Genomic DNA, 22,796 nt, shown 5'->3' with positions numbered 1-22,796 from the left:
GAGGCGGGTGAGGGGCGTGGTCTCTAGCCTGGACTAAACTTAGAAACCGGTGGGTGGCTTCCCTGCCCACTGAGTTTCCTCCCCTGGACATGGAGGCTGTGAGGAGATGTGGCCCTGGACAGGGTGTGACAGTCTCACCCTCTTGCAGGTCAGCTTGGGGACACAGGAAGCTGGGGCCAAGCTGAGGAGACACGGATCAAGAGGCTTTTGCATAGAACAAGATTTTGTTTTCAGAGTTTTTCTTCCTCCCCCTTCCCCCATTGTTAGCAGCTTGATGTGTCATTCTCCCCAGCAGGGGAAGGGGTGGAATGGCTTGGTTGTAAACACCCTCCCCCAGCCTTCCTGTCCCTTAGAGGGGCAGCTCAGCTGGGTTCTGGTTCAGGGTTGGGTGCAGCGGGCTAAGGCTTGGCTTGGTGTGAGAAGGCAGGCAGCTGTGTCTTCAGAGCTCATTCCTCCACTCGGGCTCCACTTGCAGGGACAGGCCCCCTTCACTCTCCCGCTCCTGGGGGAGGCAGTCGTGACCATGGGGCCCTAGAAAGAAAAGGAGGTATGCTTTGTCTTCTTTACCTTCTCTTCCACCACTGTCCCCTGCCTGGCCCACCCTGGCCCAGCCATACCTGAGGTAGAGGGGCTGAGCTTGCTCAGATCTTGAAGTAAGTTCTGTCCGTTCTGTAGGTCCAGTTTGGCAGGAAAGGGACACCCTGTATACCCTCCGTTTTCTTTACAGAACTCCAGGAATCTGTGGGGTACACAGGTATTGGCACACAGAGCTGTGCAGGCCTGGATGAGAGGAGTACCAGCGCAGGCTGGAGGCCAGGCCTGGGTCCTGCCACATCTGAGCCTTGGTTGCTCAAGCTCTGAATGTCAGCTCACTTACAAATAAGATGGAGGTTTTATGAAGATTAACTGATCCTGAGGATTGAGCCATAAGCAGGTACTAATGAAGATACACCTGCCTAAGCTGGGGCTTGTGGCCACCAAGAGGGATTACAGGGCGGGAATGCTCACGCTTTCCAGTCGGGGTCATGGCCCAAGAGAAGGGGGTTGCCCACTATGATGAGCAAAGCTTTGGCCCGGGTCACAGCCACGTTGAACCTCTGGAAGGAAGAAGTGGTGGGGTCATGGGAAGGAAGGGCCAGAGGAAGGAAGAATTCCTGCCACACCCACGAGCCCTCCAACCTTGGGGTTCTTAAGGAAACCCAGGTTAAAGTCCAGATCCAGCTGCACAAAGCTCTGGCTGCTTCGCACGGTGGAGATGAGGACCACGCTGCGTTCTTGGCCTTGGAATTCTTCCACAGAGCCCACCTAGAAGAGATAGAGGCAGGGCCTGAGAATAGGTGGGTTCAAGGGGAACTTAAGGGGCAACATCTGCCCCATGGCGCTTGAGCTGCAAGGAGGGTACACTGGGCAATTGTCGATCAGTGGGTGAGTGCTGCTACAGGGGACAGAAGGCATGCTCTGGAAGCACAAGCCTCAAGAGTGAAGCCAGCTCTGGGATGGGACCTGTAAAGCCATCAGAACAAAGCAAACAGTGTTGCAAAGAACACAGTAACTACAAACAGTGTTTCTGAAACTTTCCTGGAGATAATCAGCAAGTACTTGTTAAGACTATAGAACCTTGGGCCCTAACCCAGACCTCCTGATTAGAATTTTCCAAGGCAGAGGTCTCCAAATCTCAAAAGAGTAGGTTTCAGGCTTGTACCAGAGGAGCTGTAAAAAATAGTAGTGCCCTGGCTCTGCCCCCAGATAGCAGTGTTAATTGGCTGGGAGGGGCCCTGGCAGTATTAAAAGCCCTCCAGGTGATTTTTCTCTGTATTCAGAGCTTCAAATCACCATCTCAGAGCAAGTGGTAAGCTACTGAGGGTGGAGATGAGGCAACAATATCACATGACAGGCGGGGTAGGCTGTGGCATTTGGACTTCATTCTGAGGGCAAAGACCTCAAACCTGCCCTGATCACAGTGACGTGGGAGCTTGTTAAACATGCAGGCTTCCTGATCCCATGCCAGAACTATAAGCTGGGGCTTTGAGGAGCAAGAGGCTGGGGAAGAAAGCCAGTTCTGTCCCAAGGCAGTGGAGGTGGGACAGGGACATGGGCCAGACTGAAGCAGTGGCACAGGAACTGAGGTCTCTGATTTGGGAAAAAGAGCGGTACAAAGAAGGTGAGAGTGAATGTGGAGTAGTGTGTCACCTTCAGGTCCTTTATGTCATCCAGTCCCCGAAGCTCCCTGTCAAGTTTGGTGATGCAATAACGGATTTTTTCCACCTGGAGGGAAGGGAAAGGCATCTTTCTCTTATGCAGTCACCTCAATTCAACAGGAACCAGGCAGGAAGGAGGCCAGGGAGCTGGGGAGCAAAGAGGGAGGAGGCGGCTGACCTCTGCACTCTTCTGAGATACAGGGCCAGCAGAGGCCAGGGCTGTTCGAGAGGTATCACCTGGGGGAGGACCCATCCTTGCTGGGAACTGAGGGCCTGACCTGCTTCCGGTATGGCGAGATGACTCCAACGCTTCGTGGGCTCAGGCGGGCTTTCCCCTTCTTAGAGGAAGGGGCCAGGAGCAGCTTCAGGTAGGAGGTCACCGTGGCAGCCTCTTCAGGGTTGAAGAAGGATGGGCTATTGCCCTCACGCTCATCTTTGCCCATCACACCATGAAAGATGATGGGAAATCCCTGGTCACAGGGTCAGAAGAAACCCTCAGCTGGACTTCCCTGCTTCCCTTCCCTCCCACTCCAAAACCCTTGCAGGGAATAAGGAAGTTCAGGCCAAGGTGACAACTGGAGGGACCCCTGTGTCCAGTCTGAGCCTCTTCCTACCTTCAGTAAACAGTCAAGATATGGGGGTGGGGGCCTGAGCCCTGCTCTGTCCAGCCTCACCTGTTGAGGCAGACCCTCCCAGCGGCAGAAGCGCTCTCGATCCACCACATCTGCACAGGCCTGCAGCTCTCCATCATAGTAGAGTTGGTTGGGAATGTCCAGGATGGTGGGATGGGACCTGGGAGGCAGGAGGGAAGGAGAGCTAGACCAAGGCCTGGATTACTTTTGTCCTGCCCTGGGGGGACCCAGCTTTACAGGCTTTAGGCCCACACATGACCGTCTTGCTTCCTGCACGCTCTCCTGCCAGGCACTGCACACCACATGAAGCAGAACTTGTGGGTCCATAGGGATCCAGTGACCAGTGAAATTATTATTATTATTTTTCCAAATTACTTTTAAAAACTAAGATTTGCTAGGCATGGTGGTGCATGCCTATAATCCCAGCGGCCTGGGAGGCAGAGGCAGGAGGATGACCAGTTCAAAGCCAGCCTCAGCAAAAAGCAAGGCACTTAAGCAACTCAGTGAGACCCTGTCTCTAAGAAATACAAAACACGCCTGGAGATGTGGCTCAGTGGTCACGTGCCCAGTTCAATCCCTGGCACACTCCACCCCTCAAAAAAAAAAGAAATTAGGGACTCAGCTTTCAATTTTGCCCAGGAAGGGCAGTACAAAAACAATGTATCACTTCCTATCACCTTTATTTGAGATAATATGTTAAATCCAAAAATAAAAGAAGTAACGACACAATAACATTTCCTTTCTGCAACTGTCCTACCTGGTACTCATCCAAGCATTTTTAATGTCTAAACTTATTCAGTAAAAGAAGTATATAAACAGGGTGTGGTTCTGTGTGCTTGTAGGTCCAGCTAGCTATTCAGGAGGCAGAAGCAGGAGGACTGCCTGAGGCCAGCCTGAGGCCAGCCTGGGCAACAAAGAGACTCTTAAAAAAACAAAACAAAACAGGGCTGGGAATGTAACTCAGTGGTAGAATTTTTGCCTAGCAGTGTGAGAGCCTGGGTTCAATCCCCACCACTGCAAAACAAACAACCCTGCCTAGTCCTCTAATTTGAATGATAATATGTTTATGAAAAACTATTCATTTTCTCATTTCTCCTTGGATTGCCTGGAAATGCCATCTGAGACAGTTATCAGGCACATCCTGGTGTCTGACCACCCCCACATCTAGATAATCTCACTAGTCCAGAATGAAACCTCCTAAAGGAGGCCTCCGACCTTCCAGTCTAGAGTCCTTTCTGTATCACAGAGGCGCTGAGCACCAGGAATGCAGACCAGAGCCTCCTGCTGGGGCGCAGAGGGTGTGAAGGCAGGGGCTAGCAGCGGAGGGAGATGAGGGTGTGGGGATACCTGTAGTTGCGTAGCAGCTTGGTTATGAACTGAGGGTCATAGCCATCGGGACCCTTCTTGTACAGGGCATTGTAGGTGAGCAGCCGTTCCAGCAGTGAGTACCCCAGCCCATACTTCTGTGTCAGTGGGGAGCGCAGCACAGGTCCCAGCTGTCGCGGGTCTCCAGCCAGCACCAGCTGCCCTCCTGGATTGCCTGTTTCCTTAACTTCCATCAGTCCTAGAAGGCAAGGGTGGTATGAGGAGAAAGGTAAGTGGTGGGACCTCCCCATGCAGGGTGGCGCACCTGCAGCCCACCCTGAGCCCCTCACCTGCTATGGCCACCAGACTCTCAGGTTCCATGCAGTGGCCAGCCTCGTCGATGAAGATGTGTGTGAAGTGATCGATGGGAAACTGGGCCGACACCAACCTGGGAGGTGTCAGGCCAGGCAGGGTCATCCCCAGGCACCCAACTGAATGCTCACCCAATCTGGTCCCTCACCTCACCCACTGAGAACCCTTCCCCATCTTCCCAGCCCACTACCCTTTTATTTACACACACAGTCCCCACCTGCTGGCCGTGATGAGAGTGGTAATTAAGACGCGGTATTCCTGCAGTTCCTTCTTGGCAGGAAACACATACTCCCCCTTTTTCGCATCCCAGTTACAGTAGGGCTGTGGATTGGGAAGCAACACGAGGCATCAGCTTGGCTCTACCCATGCCCACCCTCACTCTGGCATTGGGCCACTTTATAGACAAGGAAACTGAGGCCCAGGGAGGGTTCTCACCCACCCAAGTCTCCCTAGTTTTCTGGTTTGTCCTTAGAGACTCCCAGGCATCTGCCATCCCTTGACCCTCTGCACTTCCCTTACCTTAATGTCTTCAGGTACCATGCGGATGTCCCTGCTGGGGGCTAGAAGGCGGTAGATGGAGCTGGGCAGGTGGACCCGGAGCCGCTGACAGAGAAGGTCGGCACCCGAGTTGGACGGAGCGCAGGCTAGGATGTGAGCTTCGGGCAAGTGCTTCACCACCTGAGATGCGGACAGGCAGAGTGTGGGAAGCAGCTTCCCGAACTCTGGTGACTCACACTGGGGCAGTGGAGCGTCTGCCTCCCACAGCCAAGGGAGGCAGTGATATAAAAGGCAAGTTCTATCCCGGAGCCCTGCTAGTCCAATTAGCACTTTGACGTGGGACAACAACTGCAATAAACACACAAGTCTATGAAGACCGAAATGCAAAAGGTCACTCACTCCAAGAGCCACACCTACACTCCAAGTGCCCAACCTACACAACAGTGCTCAACAGCCACACTGACTCTAGCTCCTCACCTTTTTAAAAAAAATTTTATAGTTGTAGATGGACAGAATGCCTTTATTTTATCCATTTATTTTTATGTGATGCTAAGGATTGAACCCAGTGCCTCACCCATGCTAGGCAAGTGCTCTGCCACTGAGCTACAGCCCCAGCCCTCCCCACCTCCTTTTGATGGCTGCTGAGAAGCAAGAACTTTCAGGGAGCTGAAGGAAATCAGAATTTGGGGATAACCACTCCATCTGGGAGAGTCAAGGATATAGGTCCCAGGTTTATACTCAAGCCTCACCTGCTTAATGGCCTCCACTAATGTGACAGTCTTGCCAGTGCCTGGAGGCCCAAAGATGATGTAGGGGGCTGGACGTGTGGTGCCCATAACAATGTGCTTCATGGCCTGCAGCTGCTCTGGGTTTGACTCCAGACTCCGGTCATACAGCCTGGCAGGGAGGCCGGGAATCCCAACTTCAACTTATCCAGCCTCCCAGAGGCCTCTAGGACTCCATCCCCAACCCCCACACTCCAACCAGCCCTGGAGTCCCCTGCCCTCAGTCTCACTTGAGCTTCACATCTGAGGGCAGCAGCGGGACCCCACGGGAGGCCACAGGAAAAAGCATGGGCCACAGCAGCCAGCGCCCTGTCAGTTCCAGGGCCCGATGCTGGACCCGCAGGGGCTGGCGGTTGAAGGTGAAGTTCACCTTGAAGGTCAGCCCATCCACAAATCGGCTCAGGAGGCTTTGGATAGGGAGAAAGGTAGAGGAGCTCCAGTTAGGTGGGCCAGGCAGCAAAAAGCCAGGACCTCCCTCCACCTCCCTCTTTCCAAGGCCTCCATAAAAGCTCCCTAGGAGAGACAGCTGCTGAGGTGGCTCAGAGTCCCCTAGAAGAAAAGCCCCTGCCCTGTGCTTGGGATCCACGCATCTTAGGAGAAAGCCTCTCTTCTCCCCTGGCCTGAGGAGAAGACTGAAGAAGGGTTCCCCAACACCCACCTCATGGAAAAGCTCAGTTTGACACGGTCCAGTTCCACCTTGTGCACGAAGCCCTTGTAGGTGATGGGGTCCTCCTGGTGTGTCTCAGAGGACAGAAGGGCAAACAGGTGGTCCCCCCGCAGCACTGAGGGGCGGCTCTCGGTCACACCGGGAACCTACAGGGTGTGAACGTAAGCAAGCTTCTGTCCCAAGGATGGTCACTGAAGGACCCAACCCCCAGGCTCTCCAGACTTCTGAGGGACGAAAACTGAGGCTCTGGCCTTCTAACCCAAGACTCGGAGAGCTGCGTTTTCCCTGTTCCCCTTCCTCTCCCACCAGACAGGAGTTGTGGCAAGAGGAAGGAGACAACCTTCCCAAGCTGCTCACAGGTGCAGAACTCCAGGGTGCTAGCTTGGGGCCTGGCAGCCGCTTCCCACTCTACTCAGCTGCCCTCTCACCAGCTCAGTTCTACTCTGCCTTTAAAATCTTGTTAAAACTCATCTCCTGCAGTCATCTTGCCCTGATCATCCTTGTTCTCTCTTCCCACCTGCATTTGTGTGCAGAAATTCATTCTCGTGGGTAATTCTGGTCTAAGGTGCACACATTCAAAATCTGTGAGCTAGAAAGGGCCCTAAGAATTATCCAGTCCAGCTCTATGTTTTTTAGATAAGGGACCTATGGCTCAGAGAAAGCAAGGATCTTGCCCAAGGTCACACAGCCAGTAGTAGCAAAGTCTAGATTAAAACCCTAATGTCCTGCTCTGACACCATTTTGGGCAAAGGATGCCCACCCTACCCCTTGCTGACCCCTCTGGGACAGGAACCATTTCATCCTTCTTCTAGATTTGCCCTGTATTTAGGAATGGCCTATAGAGGTTGGCTGACTTGAGGCCGCCCTCCCTGCACCTGATCTGAGCCCCAACCTCCAGTGTGAGCAGCCTGGGGTTCTGGTCCACGGGGTCCCAGGTCATGGGCACCGATTCCAGGTCATAGTGCCGGATGTCGTGCTCCATCTGCAGCTCCTCCAGGTGCAGCAGCAGTCGGAGTTTCACCTCATAGTTTCTCCACTTCAGGGCTGTCTCCAGCTGGGCCCTGGCAGTGATGGTTGGTGGATGAATTGGGAAGGGCAGGAAAGGGACAGGTCAAGCACTCCCATGACCAGGAGCATCTACCCTCTCCCATTCGAAGCTCTGCAACTAGGAGCACACCAGGAAGCACAGAAGACCAGAAGGACAGAGAAATGGATGGGGTCAGAGGCCTTGAAGAAGGGAGCCCCAGCTCTTGCTTCCTCCGATGTCCTTGCCCCAACCTCAGACCTGACTTGAGTATCCGCGGTAGATCTTATGGCGGAAACATTCTCCCCCAGATCCTCCTTCCATGACTCACACCCTAACCTCATTCAAATGTCATTCTCTGTTCAAATGTCACCTCCTCAAAGAGGCCAGGACTGACTGCTCTCTGTAAAACATCACCAATTCATCCCCTTGTCCTGCTTTGGTTTTACTTTTGCATTGAGTTCTTCAAAGCACTCACCACAATATGGAATGTACAAGATAAATGTTTTAAAAGAAATGATCAGTGCTCACTGTTCCCCACCAGAACGGGCAAGGCCCATCTGGAACAGCACCTGGCAAGTGGGCATGCTCAACGAGGGTGAACGAATAGAGCCTGGGAGGCCGGACAGACATCCAGAGCAACAGGCAGAGGCCAGCAGGGGGAGAGAAGGCGGGAGTGGGGTGCAGAGGGGAGGCACTTACTTGATCTCAGCAATCTCCTTTGGGGCAGTGAAGATACTTGTTCCCTGAAGAAGGATGGGGAGCAGCTGCCTGAGGCGTGGGGGTGGGTAGTAGGTCCCCAGTGCCATACTTAGCTTCAAGTCATAGCCTTTAGCGCTGCAAAAGTGGGGGGAAAAGCTGTCATAAACATTGAACTTGTCACCTTCAAGACTCTGGGAATGCCCCTCCGTGGAGGATGCACAAGGACCTCTGTGATGCCATTGCCAAAGGGTGGTTGGCAGCCTCTGCCCAAGGACATGAAGCTCACTAGCTTATGGGGCTGCTTGGTCCAAGGCTGGACCATTTTTGGAAAGCCCAATACTTGGAATATTTAAAAAATATTATTTATAATACATTTTCATTATTAAAGAAGAATCTGGCAAAAAATTATAATAAATAACATTTTTACCATCCTGGGACAGCCAATGTTAATTTTGGGGGGTATGCAGGTTTCCAGTTTAATTTATATTATGTGTGTGTATATATATATATAGTTTTTGTTTTGGGGTACCAGAAATTGAACCCAGCGGCACTTTACCACTCAGCCACATCCCCAGCCATCCCTTTTTAATTTTGGTTTTGAGACAGGGTCTCAGTAAGTTGCTTAGGGCCTCACAAAGTTGCTGAGGCTGGCTTCAAACTTGTAATTCTTCTGCCTCAGTCTCCTAAGTCACTGGGATTATAGGCATGTGCCACTGCACCTGGCACCTATATATTGTTAACAAAAAGTGAACAATGATCTAACTGTGAAGGTCCTATTACACAGTATTTTGTAACTAGCTAGCTATGTCAAAAAGATGTTTACACATGAGTCCACTCACCACGTGACATGTCCAGCATAGGGAAATTTATGGAGACAGAGATAAAGTGAGTGGCTGCTAAGGGCTGAGCAGGTGGGTGAGTGATAAAAGGGTGGTAGCTAAAGGGTATTGGATCTCTTCTTTGGTGTAATAAAATGTTCTAAAACTGACTGTAATGATGGTTGCACATATCTGTGAACATACTAAAAAAAAAAAAAATAACTGACCTGTATGATATACAGCAGCTATATATGTATATACCTGTATGATATCCCAGCAGCTCCCAGAGCACCGTGGCTGGGAAGTAGCCCACAAAGCTGGTCTTACAGCTGACCTGTATGATATGTGAATTATTTCAGTAAAGCTGTTTTAAAAAAGAGAGATCTGGGTGCATTGGTGCATGCCAATAATCCCAGCACCTCATGAAGCTGAGACAGAAGGATCAAAAGTTCAAGGCCAGTCTCAGCAACTTAGCAAGACCCTGTCTCAAAAAGGACTGGGGCTATAGCTCAGTGGTAAAGTGTCCCTGATTTCAATTCCCAGTACCACCCATATACATATATTTTTTAATTTAAAAAGAGAAGAGAGGGGGCTGGGTAGAACATGGGCTTTGCATGCATGGTTTTGATCCCCAATGCTATGAGAGAGAGAGAGAGAGAGAGGTGTGATGGTCTATAATGGGCTGCCTGATAATTCATTACACAGTGAAAATACTTCTTAAAAAAAATGTTTTCATACTGTCCTTGGACATGCTACTCTCCTGCAATTTGCTTCCTAGGCAGAAAAAGTTTCTGAGCCCAGAGGAGGAAATAACCTACAGCAGTAAAGGGGCCCCTGGATCCCAGCTCTGGGCTTTTCCCAAGGGCCCACACTGTTGTGATCAGGACATGCCAAGCCCAGACAGGTCTGGAGGGAGGGCTTACAGGTCAGGTCTCTCTCCTTCCTCTATCCGGCTGGTCAACACAGGGTTTCCAGTGATCCGGGTGCGCTTGAAGGGAGTGGTGGGCTTCAATTGTGCAGCCAGAGGGCTGTGGGCGACGGCAGCCAAGAAGCGGGCAATGTAGAAAGTGCCAGCTCCTTCTGACCCCGACTCCCCAGGTCCCAGCAGCTCCCAGAGCACCGTGGCTGGGAAGTAGCCCACAAAGCTGGTCTTACAGTGCACATGCAGCTCATAGCATTCACCTGCAGGGAGAAGGCTGAGTGAATGGGAGGGGGGAGGGAAGGCAGGGACCCTCCCACCAACATGCTGACCCCGACACTCCCCCAAGCGGCCCCATCCCGAGAGGAGACCACTGGACAGCCATAGTGTGTGCTCCAAAGCTGCAGCCCTGCTAGGACAAGCCCTGCCCAACAGAGTTCTTCCCTTTGGAAAGCTACTCACCGGGGCCTAGTGGGCAGGGCAGCTCCTGGTCACCATAGTAGAAGGCAAACTGGGGAGTCCGGCAGAGTGGGAAGAGGTGAGTGAGGGTAACAGGTTTGTTTCCTCCGTTCCGGAGCCTCAGGGTCAGCACCTCCTTGCGGTTCAAATCCAGGCGGATAAGGAGCTGCCCATCTCGTGCTTCATGGGGCCCCTGGACTTCCACGTCCACCCCATGCTTCCCGTGAAGATACTCAGCCCTGGGGAGAGTGGGAGTCAAGGGTGGGGGCCAGGAAAGGAGCGGCCTGGACTGGGGGATGCCCTGGGGAGAGTGCCAGCCGTGTTCCCACCCGCAGCCAAGCCCCCCACCTGCTTCCCCCAGTCCTTAAGGAAGGGGCCTCCCCACCACCTGAGCAAACTACTCTTTTCTTGGCTAGACAGTCCCTTCCCCCATGCCCTGAGCACTCCTCACAAGCAAGTGTGTGTACACGAACAAACACACACACACGGACACACACCTGTCATAAAAGATCTTGGCTAGCAGTGACTTGTGGTGCTTGCTGATATCTGAGCTCAGCTTCATTCTCCTCTTTTCTGGGAGCCGCGAGTCAGTCCAGCGGTCCAGTTTGAAGAACCTGACCCGAGTCTTGGTGACGTAGGCCAGATTTGCAATCTTCATTCCATACAGCATGGAGGAGAAGCCAGGGGCGGGGGTCCCAAAGCTGCCAGAAGNGGACACACCAGCTCTGCCGCAGAGCAGGCTGGGGCTCAGGGACAGAGAGATTCAGGCTGGGGACAGAAGAAATTTTTAATGTCTTCAGGCAAGGCAATGGGACTTCCCAAGGCAAAATAAAACTGGTTTAAATAGCACGTTGTAGATTATGCACTTCTGAGGAGAAAACCCCACCCTGGGCTGTTGATTGGGAGGACTTAGTGAAGAGACAGAAAGAAACAGACTTTTTTTGGAGGGTGGGGGCGGGGAGCGAACTTTGGGACAGGGAAAAAACCCCAAACAACAACAACAACAAAACCAGTGGAAAGAGTTAAGGCCAATGGGGAGCCAAATAAGTTGATTGAGAGGAGTAGATATGGGGTCCTGCCTGTGGGTGAGAGAGGGGATGAGAGAGAGTAGAGATGTCCAGAGTGTGGGCAGGGTGGTTGATGAGACAGCAGTTTCAACCGGAAGTCAAAGGGTGCAGGTGGGACCCAAGCAGGAAGGAAAAGGGTCCTTCTCCAGAGATCAGATAGCTTTGTGCCTAGAGAGGTGAAGACAGGGAAAACTGGTCAGCAGGACAATGACCTCGAGGTTCAGCGCCTGGAATTCAGTTTAGTCAACTCAACAAGCACTTACAGAGGTCTGTTAGGTGCCAGGCACTGTGCTAGATGCTGGGGGTTCCAAGATGCAAGAGGCCCAAACCCTGCCTTGAGAAGCACTCAGACTGAATCCAGAGATTCCAGTGTGTGACCGCAGTGCAGCCTCTGAGGCTCCCAGGGCAGCCTAGGGGAGGAGACAGGTCTCCCAAAGATGAATGGGCACTACCCAGGCAAAAGAGGGAGGGCACAGTGAGCCAAGGTGAGGGGTGTGACCTCGCTACCTGGGCTGTTACTGCATCTCTGGGAGCCTCACTTCCCTCCGTTATGAAATGGGAATAGCAAGGCTTGCTTCTTTTAAAGGTTGGTGTGAGCCTCACCCAAGATAGTAGCATTGCGGCAAGCCACTTAGCCCAGCACCTGGCACATAGGAGACCTCAGTAACAGTGAGTGATGATTAGTATCACATACAGTTTGGTTGCACTAAAGTGAGAAGTGCGAGGGGAGTGGCAGGAGGCAGCAGAGGTAGGCAGGGACCAGATCAAGCATTTTTGACCCTGAATGCCAGCAGTCCTTCACTCCCCTTTTCTGGCACCCCCAGGAGCCCAAGGACACTCCCACGTGTGGCGTACTTGATGGACACGTTCAAGATGCAGGCGACTGACACCCTTCCTTGATATTTGTAGGGATGGAGAGCAAATCTTCATTCCTAAGAATTATGGTAATCCCTATTAACTCTTGAAGCTAAATCAGCATGGTCACTTTCTAGGGCATATGATAAGATTGCTGATGGCTAGGAACAGTTCCCTGGTGCCCCCTGCCTGTAACTCTGCCCCTCTCCTTCACCCCAGGCAAACGAGAGCAGTATCATTCAGAAAACTTTGAATTGGCTATAATTTGTTTTAAAAAGATAATCATTTGAAAGCATAATGGAAAATGATCAATAAATGTTAGCTACTATTATTAGTATTTGTATTAGTAGTAACAGTAGTACTAATAGTGGCAGTAGTAGGAGTAGTAACAACTTACTTTCGGCCCTTGTCAGAGGCTACCCTGCGGTTACAGAACCACTGCAGTTGGTGGGTTTTAAGCAGGGGAGTGGCAAGATCATATTTGCATTTCAGATCACTCTGGCATCAGGATTGGAGGATGGATTTGCTGGAGGCAAGACTGTAGGCAGGGAGACCAGTTAGAAGGAGGCCATTGCAATTGTCTGGTTAAAAGAACAAAGGCCTGAACAAGGTAGTGATAGGAACAGAAGAGGGGGCCAGATCCATCAGATTTAGAATGTCAATTAGCAGAATTTGGTAACTACCAGGAGGGAGAATAGAGGCTGGGAAGAGGAAGGAGTCTAGGATACCCAGATCAATGGCTTGGCTTTGGGAAACATCCCTGAGACAGGAGGCAAAGACAGTAGGAGGAGGTGGTGGAGGAACGGACCAGGACATTTGGATTTGGACATGCTGGGTTTGAGATTCCTCTGGTCCAAAGGCAGCTCTGCCTCCATGAGTCAGAAACTGAGAATTCAGGCCAAAGTCAGGGTCAGTGCCTAATGTTAGGGAGTCCTCAGGTGGTACTTATGACCCAGGAAGTGTTCGGGATCTTCCCAGGAAGGAAGGGAAAACAGAAGAAACCCTCAAGAGAGGCAGGAGAATCAGGAAATTTCTCAAAATCAGGTGTCAGGTCCAAATGAGGGGTTCAGTAATAAAAGGACTGGAATCTAGAGACCATCAGGAACTTTACCCAGGGGTCCTGAGTCTTTTAATCACCAGGTTCATGGGTTGGGGCACAAACGAAAATGCTTACAAAAGCCAGGTATCTTAACACCCATAGCCCCAACCCACAGCGTCTGCAGTCCCATTTCTGAATCATTCCTGTAGGAATGACTATATGTCTCTCATAACTGTGGTGTAAGAGAACAATAGTGCAGGCACTTTGAAATGTGGCTTTGGGCTCCTCGGTCAGTGCTGGGAGAAAAGGGGGCTTTGTGGGACTGAACAAAATGGGAAGAGCATGCCCACCCTACAGGGGACAACTGCTCCCCACCCCCAGCCACCATGAGGCCAGCAGAGGACAGAGGCCCAAGATGATCTGATCTTCTGGCTTTTGGGAGAAGACAAAATTGAAATTTTAATGTGAAATCTATTTTTGGAAACTTCTGCATGGGCACAGAGGTGTACAGAACTCATCTTTGCAACTTCTACTATCGATGTGAGCCCTTAAATACTTTTCAAATAATTTTCTGTTACTCCTACTCAAATTAATTTATCCCTGGTATAAAGTGATAGCCATTATTATTATTTTTTTAAATCACAAACTTAATATTATTGTTTTCTTTTTTTTTTTTGGGGGGGGGGCGTTTACCAAGAAGGCTTAACCACTAAACCATATCCCTAGCCCTTTTTATTTTGAGACAAGGTCTCACTAAATTGCTTAGGGCCTCACTAAGTTGCTGGCTTTGAACTTGTGGCCTTCCTGCCTTAGCCTCTTGAGCTGCTGAGATTACAGGCGCATCTGTTGAAACCCCCACACTTTGTGTTACATACATCTAGTCACCTAGATTTCTAGGGATAACTTTCTAGCCAAGACTGAAAACCTTGGTTTTTAAATTTATTAAAAAATACACATTTTTAGCCTGACACTAAAGTTCAATCCCCACTACCCTCCAAACAAACAAACATTTTTTACTATTAAAAAATATTTTGTATGGCAAGAAGTAGGATAAAAAGGGGCTAAGGGTGTAGCTCAGTGGTAGAGCACTTGCCTAGTGCACAAGAGTCTGGGTTCCATCTCCAGCAATGAAAAGAAAATGTAATATAAACAAATTCAACAGATAAACACCAAAAAGTACTTGAAATGCAGTTGACAAAGGGTTAAGTTTAGTTTACAAACTGACAAGATGAGCAATTCCATAGAAAAATCGAATATTTAATTTGAAGAACAAATCTAGGTGACCAAAAGAGTATAAATATGCCCCAATTATAGAGAAATGAAAATAAAAATAAAATAAAAATGAGATCTTGTTTTATTCCTATTAGGCTGATAAAAAAGAAAAACAGTTCTAATATTGATTGCTATTAGGGGCTGGGGTTGTGCCTTAGCCCTAGAGCGCTTGCCTCTCACATGTAAGGCACAGGGTTCTAACCTCAGCACCACATAAAATAAATAAATAAAGATATTGTGTTCATCTACAACTAAAATAAATAAATAAATAAAACAAACCACCTGGTGATTCAGACAATGAAATTGGATAACAACAAAAAAATATTATGCTGAGTGCAAGATGCCTTATACAAAAGAGTACAAAGTATAAGATTCTATTATATGAAGTTCCCTAGTGGGAAAAATCAGAGCAAGGGTTGCCTCTGGGTGGGTAAAAGTGAAGACTGACTAGGAAAGGATACGAGGGACCTTCTGGGGTGACCAGATGCTCTGCATCTCCACCTGGGGGATTTAAGTGTTACATTCTATGAGTTTGCAAACTCTGTCCACTTCGCTGAATGTAAATTTTACTAAAAAGAAAAAAGGTAGCTCAGTGGTAGAGTACTTGTATAGCATGCCTGTGGCCTTGCCTTTGAACCCCAGCACTACAATTTAAAATAAAAAAGAAGAACCCTGATGGGCATGATGGTGCACACCTGTAATCCCCGAGGCTCAGGAAGCTGAGGCAGAAGGATCCCAAGTTCAAGGCCAGCCTGGGCAACTCAACAAGACCCTAAGCAACTTAGCCAGAGCCTCTGGGTTCAATCCCACCACCAAAAAAAAAAAAAAAAAAAAAAANCAAGTCTGCCTAGGCAATTTAGCGAGACCCTGCTTCAAAATAAAATTTTTAAAAAGGGCTGAGGATGTAGCGTAGTGGTAGAATACACACGTGCAAGGCTCTGGGTTCAATCCCCAGTACCAGGAAAAAAAGAGGGGCGGGGAAGCAGGGAGGGAACCATAATAAAATTTGAACTCTCAATGATAATCATGCCTATGTGTTAAGGGGAAAATTACAGTTATAAATTACTTAGAAATGCATCATGAAAGACTAAGATAGAGGGATAGATTGATAAGCAGACATGTAAAATGCTAATTAAAAGTGAGGCTTGTGCCTATAACCCTGTCGCCCCAGCTACTAGGAGACTGAGGCAGAAAGATTGCAAGTTCAAGTCTGCCTAGGCAATTTAGCGAGACCCTGCTTCAAAATAAAATTTTTAAAAAGGGCTGAGGATGTAGCGTAGTGGTAGAATACACACGTGCAAGGCTCTGGGTTCAATCCCCAGTACCAGGAAAAAAAGAGAGAAGAAAAGCAAAGTGAGATGCTGAAAATATGCATCACATAATCCCTTTTTATTCTATCTTATTTATTTATTTGGTAGTGCTGGGACCATACCCAGACCTGCATACTGGGCAAACACTCTACCCCAGAGCCACAACCCCAACCCTATAATCCCTTTTTAATAAAAACAACGACCAAAAAAAAAAAATATATACCCTGGTTGATACTACCTGAGTGTAGAGTAGAATGTGGAAATGGAAATGGGATGTAAGATGCTGAGAGGCCCACAATAAAAAGCATATATGAGGATCATAGGTGTAAAATAAGTATGAATGAATAAAGAGAAAAATGAAAGGTCAGTCACCAAAAGTGTTAAAACAACACATTTAAACAGGACAAATGCCTAAGATAAAATGATAAAGGCCTTCATCCCCTCACTGCCAACTGCTTGCTTAACTGAGAGGTAAATCAAACAAATTTCATTTTTTGTATACATATATAAACAGATTTTTTACACACACACACACACACACACACACAATAAGATTATACATCTACTATACTATTCTGCAGAAGACTTCCACCACAATGGTGCCCTTCCATGACCACGCCCTTTAGAGGCTCTTGGTTCTTTTGAACAGCTGCAGAGGAGAGCAGGATATAAACGCATGTGATGTATTTATTTCTGCAGTAATACACAGTTAAGCTGCCTCTAATTTTTGGATTTTCAAAACGTTACAATCATTATCCTTGCACAAAAATCCTTGTACTTACAGGCAAATATAACCGACAAATTCCTTGAAGTATAACTCCTGAGTCAAAGAGACTTTACAACTCAGATAATAAGTTCTACTAAGATGCCCTCTAAACAGGTTGTACAAATTTCTGTTCTAACAAGAGTTTGAGAATGCCCTTTTCCAAGTCCCTAATCCAGAAATTTTCAATTTTTAAAATTTTGTACATTCTGATAACAAAAATTGGTAGCTTAAGTCTGTATTTCTCTATCACTAATATAGTCAATGATCTTTCCTTCTGCCTATCAGTCATTTGTATTTCTTTTGCAAACTGCCTGCTCATATCCTTTGCTCATTTTTTTTTTTTTTTGAGGACTTCTTGACTGTTCTCTTTACCTCTGGCTTCGCATCCCTTCTCTGACCCATCATCTAAATAGGCAGGATCATCAAACACAAATCCAATCATTTCTTTTCCCAATTCACAACTCCACACTCTACAAAATTAAACCTAACCTTTTTTTTTTTTTTTTTTTGGACTGGGAATTGAACTCAGGGGCATTCAACCACTGAGCCATATCCCCAGCCCTATGTTGTATTTGATTTAGAGACAGGGTCTCACTGAGTTGCTTAGCACCTCACTGTTGCTGAGGCTGGCTTTGAACTCCAGATTCTCCTGCCTCAGCTTCCTGAGCCGCCCTTTCATAAGGCACACTCAGATCTTCCATGGTAACAACGGTAAACAAATACAACATCCTCCTCCTCCTCATGAACAGAAAACTTTTTTTTTTTTTTTGGGTCCTGGAGATTGAACCCAGGGACACTTTACCAAGCACCTACATTCCCAATTCTTTTGTATTTTGAGACAGAGTTTCACTAAGTTGCCCTGGCCGGCCTCCAGGCTGATCCTTCTGCTTCAGCCTCCCGAGCGGCTAGGATTATAGGTGCATACCACTGTGACCAGCAACAGAAAACTTTATTGAGGTCTTACTGTATGTTGTTCTAAGTACCTGTATGCATTACCTCCTTTTCTTCTTTCATCTTCATGTTTTGTTTTTCTCCATTATCTCATTTAATCTTCACAATGTTCCTTTGAAGTAGCAACTATCATCACTCAATTTTAAAGAGGAAGAAATTGAGGTACAGACTCTTATACCCTGTCAGGCCTCTAGTCAACCCACCCTTAGTGGTACTTCAGCTGTTCTCAGCAACTTGGATCATTGTGCACCTCTGCAGAATTTCCTGCCCTTGTGGACATCCTTAGTCTTCCTTGTTCTGTCCTTGGCCCCTACAGTTTGTTGCTTGAACGATGACTGATCTTTTTAGACCCAGTTCAGAAAAGGCCAAAAGCTACAGGAATGGTTATTTCAGAATGTAATATCAGATTTGGAAGTGAAAATAAATGGATATCCAGTTGCATGTTTTACAAACTCCGAGTTGCTTCCTTCATTAATGTTCAAGACCAGGATTTGTTCTTATCCTGGGGATGAAACCACGGAGCACTTTACCACTGAGCTACATCCTCATCTCTTCTTATTGAGACAGGGTCTGGCTAAGTTGCTTAGGACCTCACTAAACTGCCCAGGCTGGCCTCAAACTTGTGATCCTCCTGCTTTAGACTCCCAAATTGCTGGGATTATAGGTGTGTGCCACCACACCAGCTAGACCAGGATTTGTATAAAACTAAGATAAAATAGAATAAAAATATCAGAGGGCAGGGAGTGAGGCTATGTATTATTTCACGATCACATACTGTTTTGTGAAAGTGGTATATACTTGGCCCCAAAGTAAAATGTACTTTTTTAAAATTATTTTTTTTATTTTTAGGTGGATACAATATCTTTATTTTATTTTTATGTGGTGCTGAGGATTGAACCTAGTGCCTCATGCATGCTAGGCAAGCGTTCTATCACTGAGCCACAACCCCAGCCCCAGTAAAATGTACTTTTTACTGTGGCTAGAGATCCAAGCACCAAGGCACCATCCACACCAGAAACCAGATGATCTTTCTAAAATCCTACTTTGTTAGTCTTCTACTCTGAAACTTTGTTAAGATTAAAAACAAAACAAACAAAAATCTTGCACATCCATCCAGCTTCTGCCTCCATCTGGTTTCACGTTAGCAGGTTCTCCTGAGGTCACCCCAAGACTTTGAAGGTGTAGTTCCCTCTGTCTGGAATGCTCCTTTCTTGCCTCTTGAATCTGTTAATGCCTTTTAATCCTTTAAGATTCTGATCCAATCAGTAATCCCCGTGGCTCTGGAGGCTGAGGCAGGAAGATTGCAAGTTCAAGGCCAGCCTCAACAACTTAGTGTGGCCCTAAGAAACTTTGTGAGACCCTGTCTCAAAATCAAATATAAGAAGAGCTGGGATTTTGGCTCAGTGGGTAAGTGTCCCTGGGTTCACTCCCTAGTACCAAAAGGAAGAAAAAAAATCTGCTCCAAAATCACTATCTCCCAGAAACTTCTAATTCCTGGACCAAATCAGTTCTCCAAGTTATCATACACTCTCAATGCACACTGGACTTTTTCTTACAAGCACTCATTATGTCAGCAATTAAAGAGTTACCTGGGGTTGTAGCTCAGTGGTGGAGTACTCGTCTGGTGCGCGAGGCACTGGGTTCTATCCTCAAGACCACATAAAAATAAAATAAAGGTACTGTGTCCACCTACAACTTGTGTGTTTGTGTGTGTGTGTGTGTGTACATATATAAACTTATCTGTTTAACTGCTACCCCTTTCCATAAACAGATTCCTTCTGTATATCTCTGGTACTGGGCAGTTTTGCTTTGCTCATAGGAGGCACTAGGCCAATATTTCTTGAAAAAAATGAGTCTAAAGTAAGAATCATCTTATCTCAGAAACCTTTTGAGGCATCAGTCCTTACTCCGTACAAAAGACTCCTAAATCATCACTGTACCAAGAAGGGCTGCTACTTACAAAGCCCGTGCAATATGCTAGGAATGCAATGCTAAGCAAACGATAGCTCCTTTTGGCCTCAGGTAACCCTTGAGAGAAAGGCATTATTGTACATATTCTTAAAATTTGGGAGATGGAAGATTAGATAAATGTTTAAAACCAAATGCAACCACTGTGTAGCAAAGCCAGAATAGAACTCCAGCTACCTAAACACCATACTTGCACTTTAGTACTATATTGCATTTGTCTGGACATCTGACAATCCCTACTAGATTACAACTTTGGAGACAGAAACCAAGGCACACACAAATAGTAGAGCTTTATTAACTACATTTGCTACATGAATGAGAAGAGACTGGAAAAGGAAAGAGTTGAGAGAAGAGCATTTCATGACACCATAAAGTAACCTAGTTGGAGTGTGTTGCAATGTCCCTAGAATTACTGACAATGGTGACATACTATTCCCTCTTGCCTATTCTCCTGTAGATCAACTCTACTAATTCAATTGGATTCTGTAAGCATTTATTGAGCAACTACTATATTCAAACTCTATGCTGAGAACTGAAGGCAGATGCAAATATGCTCAAAGATAGAAAAATCTGAAGTCAGGCAGAGGGCTTGCCTGTAATCCCAGTGGCTCAGGAGGCTTAGGCAGGAAGACTGCAAGTTCAAGGCCAGCCTCAGCAATTCAACAAGATCCTGTCTCAAAAAATAAAAAAAGAGCTGGGGACACAGCTCAGTGGTAAAGCACCCCTGGGTTCAATCCCCAGGCCAAATGAAATAAATTAAAAAATGAGTAGAAGGGCTGGGAATGTGGCTCAAGCGGTAGCGCACTTTCCTGGCATGTGCGGGATGGGTTCGATCCTCAACATCACATAAAAATAAAAAATAAAGACAATCGTGTCCACCTAAAACTAAAAAATAAATACTTAAAAAAAATGAGTAGGAAAGTTCTCTTTAATCACAACAGAAATCTCCCCTCCTGGTGGGCAGGAAGGGAAGGTCTACAAGGTCTATTTTTGCCTTTTGGAGTGACAAAGGAGAATAACATTCTTCCCTCTGACAGTCTATAAAATATTCAAGAATATAAAAACTACCTTGTCCTGTTTTTTCTCTTTTTAGGGCAAACGTTTCTGTTTCTTTGACTGGGTCTTATAATAGGATATGAACCTCCTCCCCCTCCTCCTCGATGTACAATGTACTGAAATTTTATCTATCCTTCAAGTCCAAGGTCATTGCCACCATCTACATCACATTCTAATATTTAAAGGGAGTACTATCTTATTTACATAAAAAACAGGTGCATACAATATGTCACTGAGAGGAAGAGCAAAGCAGGAGGGCCCTGGATTCTACCCTAAGCACTGCAAAATAAATAAATAGCGCTCGTGGTAGTCTCAGCTATTTAGGAGGCTAAAGGCAGGAGAATGGCTTAAGCCCAGAAGTATGAGGCCAGCCTGAATTGAGACCCCATCTCAGCAGCAACAACAAAAGCCTAAAAATTACTTTAAAAAAAAAAATCCCCCAATTCACCCATCCATGGTTTTCAGTGTGCAATCCAACAGAGCTGGTTTTCTCCCTATAGTGAAACATATTGTCTATCTTCAGTTTAGAGTGACAAAGACTCTCCTTGATGAAATGACAGCCAGGCTCCTCTGAACCCTCTTCTAGACTATCTCAGTTTTAGCAACAAGTCTAAGTTGGCTGAGTGAGAATTCTCTCACACTTGATGTAAGATCACACTTCACAGATGATGATCAGTTCCTTATTCTCCACCTTTGATATGTAAGTATTTGGTCTGCCTTTGATAAGAATCCTATAGGTCATTTTAGCAAGATCCCCCCCCCAACTCTTGATGTTTCCTCTTGGTAAATTCCTATACCCTGACCCCTTCATCTGCTCATTGACTATAAATCCCCAGCTGTGCTTGCAGTGTTTGAAGATGAGATCGGATCTCTCTCCCATCCTGCAACAGTCCTATTGCCAAAGAAGTAGCTGACCTGTGTGTAAAGCCCTGTTGTACTTCGTGGAAACAGACTAATTCATGTACAGAAAGTATTGATATGAAGTGATCCAAAGGTAATTGCTTTCTTTCTTTTCTTTTTGTACTGAGGATTGAACCCAGGGGAGTTTTTCTCCTACATCCCCAGTTCTTTTTATTTTTTGAGCCAGTAACTTGCTGAGGCTAGCCTCAAAATTGCCATCATCTTGCCTCAGCCTGCCGAGTTGCTGGAATTACAGGTGTGGCCCAAAGCGCCTGGCCTCCAGCCTTTTACTATCTCTATTATCATTCTTTTAATTTTATCACATAGCATAGTATATTGCATACGTTGATATTATATGCATATCACAGCCTTTATTGCTCCCCTTGGGACTGCGTATTTTTTCTTCTTTATAATCCCTAAAGTGCCTAGCACCCTATGAGGGCATGCAGCAGTCCTTGTCATTTTTGCCCCTTCCTCAGATGGTGCCCACACCCATTAATATTCCTCTAAAAACGTGACATCAATTATGAAAAACGATATTCCAGATATGATCTATTTGGTCAATATGAATCCCTACCTCCTCCCCCACCCCAAACCATATTCCTGTTAAGTCAGTCTAAGACCTGCACAAAACCATGGCAGCCGTATCTCACCCATCTTGGCCTTTTGGTCGGCTACAACGCAGTCTTTTTCAGGAGATCTGTTCTTAAGCCCCCATTCCCATTCCCGTATTTATTTGTACAATTCTTCATACGCATCCCTGTTAAACTGTTTCTTGGTTTTCTGCCCAAGGCAGCAGCCTGTTGATAGAGGTGTTTTGGAAACACAATTCTATGGTTTGACAGAAGTCTCTTTGATTTTCACTTGGGTGGTAACAGGAAAAGGAGACCAAATACCTTTAAGCCACAGGGTAAAAGGGGCCTCTAGGAGGCTGTCCCTGGCCCTGGTCTCCATGGAGAAGCCACAGGTGCTAATGGAGGTTTGGTGCCTACGTAGTTTGTCCCCTTTTCTCTTTCCAGGGCTCCCTGAGATTTTCCCTCCTACTTTGGGTCTCCCAGACAGCGGACCCCCGGGACCGCAGCCCCTCAACACTCGGGTGGCGGTGCCGCCAAGCCCGCGCAGCCAGACAGCGCCTTCCCCGCGCTCCCGCGATGCTGGGCCCCTAGGCAGGCGCCCCTCCCCCACCGCGAGCACTGTCCCCGGCCCCGCTAGCAGCGCGTGGGCACGGGACCC

At 47.4% G+C, this 22,796-nt stretch overlaps 1 protein-coding gene across 8 annotated transcripts in view; it reads right to left on the bottom strand.

Annotated features, from left to right (window-relative positions):
- Positions 1 to 205: 205 nt before the first annotated feature.
- The window catches only part of Mov10 (Mov10 RISC complex RNA helicase), a 24,965-nt gene continuing 2,374 nt past the window's right edge, over positions 206 to 22,796 (bottom strand). For 4 of the 8 annotated variants that reach the window (XM_015502190.2, XM_015502188.2, XM_048814519.1 and 1 more), the window contains exons 3-21: positions 10,877 to 11,080; positions 10,383 to 10,618; positions 9,925 to 10,183; positions 8,184 to 8,318; positions 7,350 to 7,518; positions 6,449 to 6,603; positions 6,021 to 6,197; positions 5,755 to 5,902; positions 5,027 to 5,185; positions 4,725 to 4,828; positions 4,486 to 4,583; positions 4,178 to 4,394; positions 2,873 to 2,990; positions 2,477 to 2,668; positions 2,191 to 2,265; positions 1,180 to 1,305; positions 1,009 to 1,097; positions 618 to 739; positions 206 to 531 (exon numbers count right to left, since the gene is read on the bottom strand). In XM_015502190.2, coding sequence (XP_015357676.1) covers positions 440 to 531; positions 618 to 739; positions 1,009 to 1,097; positions 1,180 to 1,305; positions 2,191 to 2,265; positions 2,477 to 2,668; positions 2,873 to 2,990; positions 4,178 to 4,394; positions 4,486 to 4,583; positions 4,725 to 4,828; positions 5,027 to 5,185; positions 5,755 to 5,902; positions 6,021 to 6,197; positions 6,449 to 6,603; positions 7,350 to 7,518; positions 8,184 to 8,318; positions 9,925 to 10,183; positions 10,383 to 10,618; positions 10,877 to 11,080 — 2,875 coding nt within the window. In that variant the 3' untranslated portion in view covers positions 206 to 439. Of the gene's footprint in view, positions 532 to 617; positions 740 to 1,008; positions 1,098 to 1,179; positions 1,306 to 2,190; positions 2,266 to 2,476; positions 2,669 to 2,872; positions 2,991 to 4,177; positions 4,395 to 4,485; positions 4,584 to 4,724; positions 4,829 to 5,026; positions 5,186 to 5,754; positions 5,903 to 6,020; positions 6,198 to 6,448; positions 6,604 to 7,349; positions 7,519 to 8,183; positions 8,319 to 9,924; positions 10,184 to 10,382; positions 10,619 to 10,876; positions 11,081 to 11,458; positions 11,615 to 11,709; positions 11,728 to 12,698; positions 12,840 to 22,796 lie in introns of those variants that run through there. The other 4 variants (XM_048814520.1, XM_015502192.2, XM_015502191.2 and 1 more) reach the window with 4 other exon arrangements.

Source organism: Marmota marmota, unplaced genomic scaffold, assembly GCF_001458135.2.
Source record: "Marmota marmota marmota unplaced genomic scaffold, marMar, whole genome shotgun sequence".
Lineage (NCBI taxonomy): Eukaryota > Metazoa > Chordata > Mammalia > Rodentia > Sciuridae > Marmota > Marmota marmota.
The sequence above is the reverse complement of the archived record's forward strand: the minus strand, read 5'-3'. Positions and strand labels throughout refer to the sequence as shown.